The 11433-nt window shown below is 38.4% G+C and overlaps 1 protein-coding gene across 2 annotated transcripts in view; it reads left to right on the top strand.

The window, feature by feature from the left end:
• The window catches only part of CSTF3 (cleavage stimulation factor subunit 3), a 50846-nt gene extending 39415 nt beyond the window's left edge, over positions 1-11431 (top strand). For both annotated transcript variants that reach the window (XM_052811670.1, XM_052811671.1), the window contains exons 11-21: positions 316-425; positions 824-940; positions 2094-2168; positions 3505-3648; positions 3754-3856; positions 5729-5798; positions 7101-7296; positions 8858-9011; positions 9413-9507; positions 9648-9708; positions 10739-11431. In XM_052811670.1, the coding sequence (XP_052667630.1) occupies positions 316-425; positions 824-940; positions 2094-2168; positions 3505-3648; positions 3754-3856; positions 5729-5798; positions 7101-7296; positions 8858-9011; positions 9413-9507; positions 9648-9708; positions 10739-10941 (1328 nt within the window). In that variant the 3' untranslated portion in view covers positions 10942-11431. The remainder of the gene's footprint in view (positions 1-315; positions 426-823; positions 941-2093; positions 2169-3504; positions 3649-3753; positions 3857-5728; positions 5799-7100; positions 7297-8857; positions 9012-9412; positions 9508-9647; positions 9709-10738) is intronic.
• Positions 11432-11433: the final 2 nt, after the last annotated feature.

Raw genomic sequence — 11433 nt, forward strand, 5'->3', positions numbered from 1 at the left:
AGTCACGTGCCACTGAACTTTCATCAGAGGTCAGGAAACGGTGGATCACAGCCTGATTTTATGGGTGATGTTCTTGAATGAGTTCTGCTTCTTCCTCTGTGGAGGAGGCAGGTTTTAGCTGCTGGTTATGATTCATAACGTTCCTGGCAATATAAAAGAACTGCAGTTGTGATCATTGTATTAAAAGCCATTTACTGTTAATATTGTCTGATTTATTTACCGTTTTTTGTATTTCATACTTCCGTTGTGCAAGATGGTACCATTTCTGCAATAATATACAAGGAGTATTTCTTACTTTTTTTCCCCCCCCCCCAGTTATGTTTGCCTATGAGCAATGCCTTTTGGTTCTGGGACATCACCCAGATATCTGGTATGAAGCTGCACAGTACCTCGAGCAATCTAGTAAACTGCTAGCTGAAAAAGGGGTAAGCAGATTGCCATTGGTTTTCTTTCTCATTTCATTGCCTTGACATGGTGTACTGTTAATTTTTTCCTCAAATACTTAAGAACAAAGGATGGGGGTATGAAAAACATTTAGCGCCCTAAGTTGTGTCATGGTCAGAATTTAAAATTGGGGCTGTTTTAAGAAATAAAAATATTTGCATTTGAGATAAGAATTATAAAAAACTATTTCAGTTTTAGCTCGGGTGGGGGGGGTGGCCTGATTTTGTGATTCCTTAAGTACTGGGGAGATGATTCTCTCTTTATTGGAGCACTTCATGGAAGTTCGCTGGGACTGTTCACACACACAAGATATTCCATAGATTGGCCTTCATTGTCACAGATGCTGAACAATTATATTATCATACTTATTTTATAACAGGACATGAACAATGCTAAACTTTTCAGTGATGAGGCTGCTAATATTTATGAAAGAGCGATCAGCACTTTATTAAAGAAGAATATGCTTCTTTATTTTGCATATGCAGATTATGAAGAGGTGAGCAAAACCAGTGATGTACTGACATTAAAACCCAAAGACATCTCCCATCAATAATGTCATTTATTTGAAACATACTGAATACACAGAATTCTATAGAATTAATTTACTGTTTCTTCTAGCCTTAACCTCATTCAGTGTTTGAGACTGAGCAGACAAAATGAAGAAAAGCCCGTAGCATGACTTACAAAATTTTTGAAAATCTACTGTCTTTCCACTTAAATATTGACTGTATTTTTCAAATTACTATGAAGTTGAAAGGCCGATAGATTTACATGTACCAGAGCATCAGCTTCTTCACTTTTAAAATGGGGATAAAGAACACCTTTCCTATCTAATTCTTGGGAGTTAAATGTTTGCGTTTGCATGGCTGCGACGGAAATGGGAGGCACCCTATACTGCAGCTTTCTTGAGAAATCTCTTTACCCAGGCTACCACCTTATTGCACAGCCTCCGTAATGAGTAATGCCCCAACAGTGGTCGGTTTTGCACATGAACCATCAGGAATAAAGGCCCTTTCCCACTGAGCAGATGAGGACTATGGAGTCCTCTGCAGGATATAGTTTGCCCATTTATCATAACGTGGCAGAGTCTTTGCAGGAAGATCTGAGGACAACAGCAGAAAAACCCCTTTGCCCTTAAAAGAAAAAGCCTTCCTTGGCTTTCAGTGCAGCCTCTTGTACCCTAAGCGTACTGGCCGTTTAGGTTTTTTAAGGTTGCGCAATACAACTTGGAGGGCTGCAGCTGGCAGGGAACAGAATGGATTATTTGAAATGCGTAGGTTGGAGAGCGAAGAAGGTGGTTTTCCTAGCTGTCTGCACGTTACTTTTAGACAGAGGTAAAGGAGACAGTCTTCTTATCCCAAACACCTACAATGGTAGTTCTGCTGCAGTGTTACTGAATTGGAAAAAGACTTCAGAGACTCTTGCAAAGCATGTATGTAAGCAGTAGTGAGAAATTAATGTCGGAAGTAAAGAAATGACTGCACGAGACAGAAAACGCATCTGAGTAAAGGGACTGACATATATAGAGTTCAACTGGGAGAAAAAAAAGAAACAGAAAAATTTTAGTTCTTCTGATTGATTTTTGCATTCTCACAGGTGATTTGTAATAGTATTACCAAGCAGTCTGTATTTCCTTTTTATTTACTTAGAGTCGAATGAAGTATGAGAAAGTACACAGCATATATAACCGACTCCTGGCTATTGAAGACATTGATCCCACTCTGGTAAGATGATCCTTAGTATTGAGTTTTGCCACATTTGCATGGATAGTCACCCAAGTCCACGCAAAGAATGGGGAGGTACTTACAGGAGTTCATTGTGTCACAAGGATGATTGAACAGGTGGAGTACTGAGATGGCAGAATTAGATTAAAATTTCGGCAAGGTTGATAATTATAGCCTTTAATCCACTTAAATACACTAAGTCATGTGCACTTTTCTCCTCTGTCTCTTTTGGAAAAATCTCCTAAAACAAGCGATGGAGAGGTAAGATATTAAAGATTTCATGACGCAGCTCATAAGAACTGGTGTATGTTTTGTTGGTCCAATTAAAATTTAATTTTGCCTCCCCTTATCTGGTTAAAAGCACGTTGCTTTTGTCCATTGTCTTCCCTACATAGAAATACACTATCCTGTATACGTGTAGTTTGCAAATAAATTTGTAATGCACCATATTAAGTATCAGAGAGTATTGCTGTACATCTGCTGAAGTTATATAGTAAACAACATTGTCTGTAGTGCCAGCTGCGCTAGTTCGGAACAAATGGTGTGAGAAGTGACCTGCCCTCAAAAAGTTATTTAGTTTATAAATAGACAGGACAAAGCATGAGAAGGGAAAAGAAGGTCTGAGGTCTAAAATTAAACAACAGGTCAGTGTCAGAGGAAAGGTATCCATTTATGGACACTTTCTAGTCATTAAAGACAGATCATAATGCTTTGCAAATATGCGCTTTCTGAGAAACCATATACCAGTTCCTCCTACGTGAGGAATGCTGCTGTTTGTGATCTAATTTGGAGTGAAGGCAAGTTAAATCCCAAAGAAATGCAAATCGCAAATTTGCCACTGAATTAAATAGCGCGTTCATTATTTCCTTGATCAGGTATAAATATTTGTAGACAGGATGATTTGTATCTTGGATTGTATAACGTACAGTAAAATGCTTCATCAGGCCTTTTGACTGTTCTTTAGCCTTACGGATATCTTAACTGCACTGGAAAGTTACCATTTTTACAATAAGCCTCCAGTTCTCTGAAGGTACCAGCTTACATAAATTACATTAATCTGCTTACCTTCCCTTCCTTGAAAAATCTGTGTATTAACTATTATCGTTTCAGAGGATCAGTCTTAGGTATATTCCATTTAAAAAAAAAAAGTATATAAAAAGCTTTACCTCAGTATTTATAGTAAAACAACATAGAGGCACAGCAGAGTCTTGTTTCTATTATGACTTATTAGCTGTATTTTGTGAATAAAGATTATTTCAGATGTAGTAAAAAACTATTATATCCTATCCTATCTTTGTTAGCACTGATACTATATAAATATTAATATGCACCTTAGGTTTATATCCAATATATGAAATTTGCAAGGCGAGCAGAAGGCATAAAATCTGGAAGAATGATATTTAAGAAAGCAAGAGAGGATGCTCGGACCCGCCATCACGTCTATGTTACAGCAGCTTTAATGGAGTATTATTGTAGTAAGGTAATCATAGATTCTCAATTTGATATTAAAGAAGTGTGAGGAGGGCGCATAGCTCAATGAAGCTAATAACTTTTTTTTTTTTTTTTTTTTTTTTAATGTTTGCAGGATAAGTCTGTGGCCTTTAAGATTTTTGAGCTAGGGCTGAAAAAATACGGGGACATTCCAGAATATGTACTGGCATATATCGACTACCTTTCTCACCTTAATGGTAAGCTTTAAGCGTTGAGAGGTCTAATGAAACATTAATCTGCCTTCTCTGCAAGTTTAAGTCCAGGCCAAGTTCTTTGTATTTTAGTTTTAATTCTTCCTGAAGAGCAACAAAACCTCTTCATGAAACTCAGCAATTAATTTGAAGACAAAACCTTCTGTTTTGTCCTTACTGAAGTTCCAGAAGTACACTGACATTAGATCTTGATTCTACTGAACAGAGGAGAGTGAACTTTCCAAATTGTAACTCACCTGCATTGCAGCAGTTTTACAGCATCTGTTGTGAACAGTGGGAAGTACGCTGAGAAATCTAAATCCCGAGAAAAAAGATCTATAGGAGGTTGAAACCAGCATGAGAGGAGTGATGGATTAGTTGGTCCCTACTAGAAGCAATTTAAACTCGTTCTCCCCGGATAGATGAGATGAGCAAGATGTAAAAGCAGTATTGTGAATATTGGTGCTGCTTGGCAGTTGCCGGGGAGCTGGTTTGCGATGCAAAGGGCAGGGCAGGGGCAAGGCACGCGGCTCCCTGCCTGTGCCAGCACTGGGGGCACGGGGACCCCCCGGCAGGAGGTGGAGGTGGTGGAAGGTCTCTCTGGGGGAGTCCCTGATGCACGAGGTAATACGTTAATGGAAACGGAGCTGCTGTGGGGAGCAGGGGCTGACAGAGACCTTTGTGTGGAACTGTCCCGGTCTGTGTTTCATGGGGAACTGGAGAAGAGCGGTTCATCCCAGGCTCTTCCTCTGCACAGTCCTGCCTCCCAGGTACTCATTAGATTTTCAGATTTCTTCAGCTATTTCTTCACATATTCAGTACTCTAGCTCAGTATTTATAGCATAATGACACAGAGGTGTAACGCAATCTGGTTTTTATTATGAATTGCTAGCTCAATTTTGTGAGCCAGCCTCCGTGCCGCTGGTGTGAGCCGTGGCTGCAGGTAGCTGTGCTGCTGGATCTTCTGAACCTCCCAGTGCGTTCTGTAGGCACCAGGCACGTGAATCTCTCCTGTCGGACTACAGTACCTTTTTTATTTTGTTTTGGTTTTTTTCAGGCTCTGAAAGTTTGAACAGATTTAGAGCTTTTTTTTCTTCTGTGAGCTGTAAACAGAGACATTTTTTTCAAGTCAAAGTATATGTAATTTTGCAAGAAACTATTTTAGGCCTACATGAATATTTGCAATGCCTTTCCATAGATTGCCATCAGAAAAAAGTATCTCAAAACTTGCCAGCGTATTGCTCTGTCTTAGCAACCCAGCCGACTTTACTGAAAAACAAGAAAATTGATCTCTGAATTCATGTAAATATAAGATATGGTAAAATACACAGCAAGAGAGACAGGGGAGAAGCTAGCAGCTTTAAGAACAAAACCACCAACCAGCCCATTCCGCCAGCTGGCAAAGTACAAAGGCTGACTGCTCATTGGGAACCAGGTCTAATAATTTTGGGAGGACTTCTGAGGAATATAAAAGGATATTAATATTGCCCTAATTTAAAAGGGAAGTAATGAATTGAAAGGCCAGATTTAAAATTACCAAGATATGCTATTGCGATAATTAAATGGAAAAAAACAGAGATCCTGAAGAGATGCCAAGCAATATCTGTGCTGTTATAAAAGAACCTGTATTAGAATCGGTTTGTTGCTATCAACAAAAATAGACTTTCAAATAACAAACTCACAGTAGAATTTAACATTGGTAAAGTTTTATGTAGGCGTTCAGATTTTTTTTCTACTTACTGAAATTCAAATCCAGGTATCGGAATGTCAGCCTTTATTTAATTCAATGTACACATTTCTTTGAATGGACATGATTTAAAATTGTCTTTAATATATTTTACTCAGTGTGATTTTTCTTTTTTCTTTCTATTTTTAAAGAGGACAATAATACAAGAGTTTTGTTTGAACGTGTTTTAACTTCAGGGAGCCTTCCACCTGAGAAATCTGGGTACGTCTGCAAAAGCAGTTTCACTACACTAAAAAAAGATACATAACCCCTTTCAACTACAAACATCCCAAAGAAATTAGAAAAATGAACAGCAGGACAAAATTAGGTACAGATGTTCCATCCCCTCTTCATGCTGTCTAAAATACCAACAACTGTGACAGATTTATGAAAGTCCCTATCCCCCTTGTAGTGAAATTCATTAATTTATAGACTTTAAAACCTCACTGACGCAGGATTGTTGAGGATAGAGTGCAAAATCCTCCTGCGCAGTAAGGATTCAATGGTTTGAGCAGGTGGCGTGGCTAATGACATGTATCGCTCACCAGATAGATGGGGAGAGGGAGTTGAGAACATCTTTCAGGAGCATTATGCTAGAGAAGGTGAGTCAGGAATTTATTGAGGACAATGCTGAACAACTCCTAGCCAACTGAAAATAAAATAGTGAAAGAACCAGAAAAGACTTGGACTAACCACTCACCACTACGTTTTCATTACTACTTTTTAAATTTATTTCTCTGAAAAAATGGTTACCAAACCCTTTGCAGTCCAAGTGTTCACCATTATTATTCTGGTAGACATAGGCATCAAACCTAAGAAATCAAACGTCGTACTGCTGTGCACATTCATTCTGCACTTCAATTCTGATCTTTCGTAAGAAATATTTTTATGTCCATTTTAAAAGTGAGAAAAACCAAGAATTTAAAAGCTGAATCTTCTTCAAAGGTGAACTCCAAAGCTAAAATGAAGTTGGATCAAGTCCAGAAATATGGTCAGATGTTGATTAAGTTATGCGAGATTTTCCACAGAGAAATAAGCAGTAACTATATATGTTTTGGGCCATGTAAAATTCTGAAGTGCTGCCTATTGTGTTATAGGGTATTGCTCTTGCTTGCTAGAATATGCTAGTAAATGTATATGAACTACATCATAATCTATGTTGAAGAGTCCTTCACATATCAGGATCAGAGTAAAATTCTGTGTAGCGGGATGAGTAGAGTCTATTTGTGCATCTTACACTGATGATAAAAGCTTACCTCAAATGCTGACGTCATTTACACCAGTAATCCTTTCTTTTTGATAACAAAGTCCTTTACGATCCACTAGATTGAAAGCTTTTACAGAAATATATAAGGCACTGGGAAGGTAATGCATGTTCTAGATGCATCTAAAGTAAATAATAGAAATGGTCATGTGTTCCCAGATTACCTCCTTCGAATCTCTCCTCTCATATGTTTTTTAATTCAGTCGTGATCAGTAATTCTTTCTCCTTCAGCAACTGTCTATTTATCTGTTCTTTTATAGGGAAATCTGGGCTCGGTTTTTAGCTTTTGAAAGTAACATTGGTGATCTAGCTAGTATACTGAAAGTTGAAAAACGGAGATTTACTGCATTCAAAGAAGAATATGAGGGTAAAGAAACAGCTCTGCTGGTAGATAGGTATAAGTTCATGGATTTGTACCCTTGCTCTGCTAGCGAACTGAAGGCCCTTGGTTATAAGGTAAGTGGATAAGAACACTTAAATTTACTGTTATTCTTTTCAGTCCTAGCAAACTTAAGCAATTCCTTGTTTAGGACTTGCCTTACACTTTTTTCGCTCGATAGAAAGGGAGGTAAAACAGGGCTGGGATGCCTCTGCCTCGTGGTGTTGGGCAGCAAAGTGCCAGGCATCGTGGGCCGAGGGCAGAAAGGAGGAAGGAACATGACTAACAGATGCAGCTTCACGTGTTCCTATTTACCTCTCCTCTTCCCATGGAAACGTTGGCGTGTTAATGCCATCACCACCCAGCTACAGGCCTCCACTTCAGACTTAAACCTGAGCGCCTTCAAAAACCAAAGTTCTTTTGGAAGTTTGTAGAATCAGGTTATCTGTATGAAACATCGCTGGCTGCCCTTCCACTCCAGTTGGCAAAACTGCGCTCGCTTCGTTGAGAACCGTATCAAAACAAACATATTGCGCTCCCCATGATTGCTGCAAATGGCTGAGGAAAACTATCTATAGGGATTAGTGGCTGCGTGGTTTTTTTCAGTTGTTTATTATGGCTATAAAGTGCTTTGGTGCTGCTATTTGGAATTTAAAGTCTAAGCCAGGCACCTGTATCTGGTGGTCTCCCATCTTGTTTCTGACCACATGTATTTTAACTACTATTTTAGGCATGTGGAAGGCCATAACGCTTTGGAAAACCATTAGAACAGAATAAAATGTTGATTTTTTTTTTTTTTTTTTAATTTTTTTTTAAGCATGATGTAAAATAGGCTGCCAGAGAGGCAGAAACAGCTTTGTTGGAGGAACTGCTGTCTCCCATTTGCATGAACAGGAAGAGAGCCTTCAATTCCTGTCTCAAAAAGAGTGCCTCAGCTTTCATTTATTTCTTATACAGAAAAGTAATTTTTGAAAAATACAGAGGTCATCAAAGTTAGCAAAGCAGCTGAATTATTGGTCTTCACACAGTTGTAAAATATTCTGATAGGTGGAAATAAGAGCCACATTGAGCCACTGAATACTTTTCTTTTAATGTATTTGGGACAAAATTATTTTGAAGTTACAGGCGTGCTTACAAGAGAGTACGTCTTGGTTAAGTGCATGGGAGGCGGTGTGTACCTAAGATGATTCAGCCCTTGGACTGGTTTCTGTTGCTTGTAACCTGCCAAAATATAATCCTATTTGAACACCTGCTGACTGCCTTATGCTTTATTTCTTTCCCAGCTAAAGCAATCTAGGGAATGAAATGAGGGAGAAACGATAGTTGTGAAGGCCTAGTGGTCTGCACCTGTTCACCTAAATCTTTTTAACCTAAAAAAAGGAGCCACTCAAAAATGACAAACACGGTCCCATTCGGTAACAAAAACAAGTGTTTCCACTCCCAGCTGGGACACTGTAGGACTAAAATGCTTGAGGAAAACATGCAAGTTTTGCCCAGATGGTCTTCTAAGAGGACATCTGAAATTATAATGATGACAAAGCGAGAATAAGCGGCTGGTCTAGAGAGATGTTTTGTTCTGTAATTTAAACAAGCAATGTGATCCTGCCAAGTTCAGTGCTCTCTAATTGGCTTTCGCAGGATGTCTCCCGTGCCAAGCTGGCAGCTATAATTCCAGACCCTGTGGTTGCACCTTCCATCGTGCCTGTTCTCAAAGATGAAGTAGACCGAAAACCTGAATATCCAAAACCGGACACTCAACAAATGATTCCATTTCAGCCAAGACACTTAGCACGTAAGTCAAATGTTCAGTCAGAAGTGGTTATATTTCACCTGGCGGCAAGTTACTAACCTGGGTGTTTAGCGAACCTAATCACAGAGACTGTCCTAGTCTTCAGTCATCTAAATGCGAACTTAAATTTTAGGCTGTTGTTTAATTGGATTGCTAAAGGCCTATATATTTTACTTAATCCTAAGGTCACATGGAAAAATAAGTACAAGTAGTTCAAGGTCTGGTGAATGGTAATAAGCTGTTATATACACTGCTCATAGACTTCAGATCACTGACTAAACAATTTGTAATTAGTAGAGGCAAAAGTGACAGGGTAGCAATTATTTGCATCAAATAATAATGCTGCAAAAGCAATTCAAGTCTAGCTGTCTTGCACTGGCTTCATACAGTTTTTCTTCCCACAGCTCCAGGTTTACATCCCGTCCCAGGTGGTGTATTTCCTGTTCCACCAGCAGCTGTAGTTCTCATGAAGCTCCTGCCACCTCCTGTTTGTTTTCAGGTTTGTTTTAATGAATTCTGAAAACTTCAAAAAGTTGTCGAAGAGGTTCTGTTTTGACAGAACCACAGTATGTATCACTCTATTGAAAATAATCTTCTAACTTTTTTTTTTTTTTTTTTTTTTTTGGTGTAACAAATCAGGGTCCCTTTGTTCAAGTGGATGAGCTCATGGAGATATTTAGAAGATGCAAACTGCCAGACAGTAAGTTATTTGTTCGCTCTAGAGTCTGATGGTGCTGCATATGATGCTGCATATGACTTTGTTTTACATATGGATATTGCTATCTAAAATCCAGACCTCATTTACAGATGTGTAATTATTATTTAAGAGTATACTGTTGAATTGGCTACGTTTGTAGGTTGGGATCTACATAGAGATGTTTGTACATTGAACTGTGGGGAGATCAACAAAAAGTCAAAAAGCTGAAAATCACCAGCTGCTACTTTAATAACATTTTGGTGGTAACCATTAAAAGAAAGAAATGAAGATTTTCAGAATATCCTTTAAAAGCAGCAAGGCATTATTTCTAGCAGCATTGTAACATTAAATTACAAATTAGCAGTATGGTAAGCAAGTTTATTGGTAGGCATAACTCTGAATGCACGTTGTTGCAGTGCTTGAAAACAATTCAAGAGCAGTGTTTTCTGAGCTCCTACAAAGAAGGTAGAGTTCTGAAATATAAAAATGGGACAGATCCATACTCCAGGCTTCATGTAAACTACGGCAGATGATAATATGCTACTTTTCAGCCCCTCTGTTAGTTTAAGGAGCAAATGATGAGAGAGAAGGCAAGCTAGGATTTAATTTCTTTTAGAGTGAAAATAAAACATCTATTTAAATTATACATGGTATTTTTTAAGCTTTCTCTGTTGATAAGCAGAAACTGACTTGCTATGCAATGCATACTTTCTGATGAATCATGAACTAGTTATACTGTTTCCCCAATAGGCTTTCCTGTTTTGTTAAGCTTGCAAATGACCTCAGTACTTGTGTAAAGGGAGGTCTCAGGCTGAAGCAGCAGCATTTACTTTATAATTAGTGTTTGTCATAGCTCAGAGTTTTAGACAGTCGAGACTTAATTCTTAACATTTGTAAGAGAATTGGGTAGGAAAATGTCTCATGTTCCAGAAATCTCCACAATGTATCTATCTTGGTGTCCCTGTTTGCATGCTTATTTCTAATCAGGGAATTTAGTTTCATAAATTAAATTAATCTTTTTCTCTTTCTAAAGCTGTTGATGAAGCTGTACGAATAATTACCGGAGGCCTACCTGAAATAGCTGTGGAGGGCAATGGACCTGTGGAAAATAATGCTATGCTCAATAAGGCTGTTAAGAGACCACATGAAGATTCTGACGACGATGAGGAGAAAGGATCTGTAGTTCCCCCTGTACACGACATTTACAGAGCACGACAGCAAAAGAGAATCCGGTGAAACAAGTTTGGAGTTCTACTGTGAGAGACAAAGACTTGCATTGAGTCCGTCAGTCTTAAAAGTCAAGCATTTAAAAGAGACAGCTGCAAACAAAAAAAATCTTGAAAATGGTTTTGTTACTGTGGTGCCTCTTCTCCCCTATGGTTCTTGATCTGAAAACGGCCAGAACAACCTTAGAATGTGCTCTGAACAAAACTAAGTTTTCAAAACCAAAAGTGCAAAATGTCAAAACTGCATTTTGTCCTTCGAGGGTGTTCACATCTACCACTTGAAATCTTGTGGGTTTTCAACAGTTTTATTTTAAAAACTGGATGGCTTATACTTGTGAAGCATTTTTAATTCACATTTTCTGGAAAACAGTTGTTCTCAGTTTGTTCATGTAGTGTCCTGCCTTATTGTTCGTTTTTATTTATGGCAGAATGTATGGAATCTGTTTTGTAGTTGAAAATGGAAAAAAAAACATTCCTTTAAAATAAAAGGATATCCATAACA

The sequence above is a fragment of the Harpia harpyja genome, chromosome 16 (genome assembly GCF_026419915.1).
Source record: "Harpia harpyja isolate bHarHar1 chromosome 16, bHarHar1 primary haplotype, whole genome shotgun sequence".
Lineage (NCBI taxonomy): Eukaryota > Metazoa > Chordata > Aves > Accipitriformes > Accipitridae > Harpia > Harpia harpyja.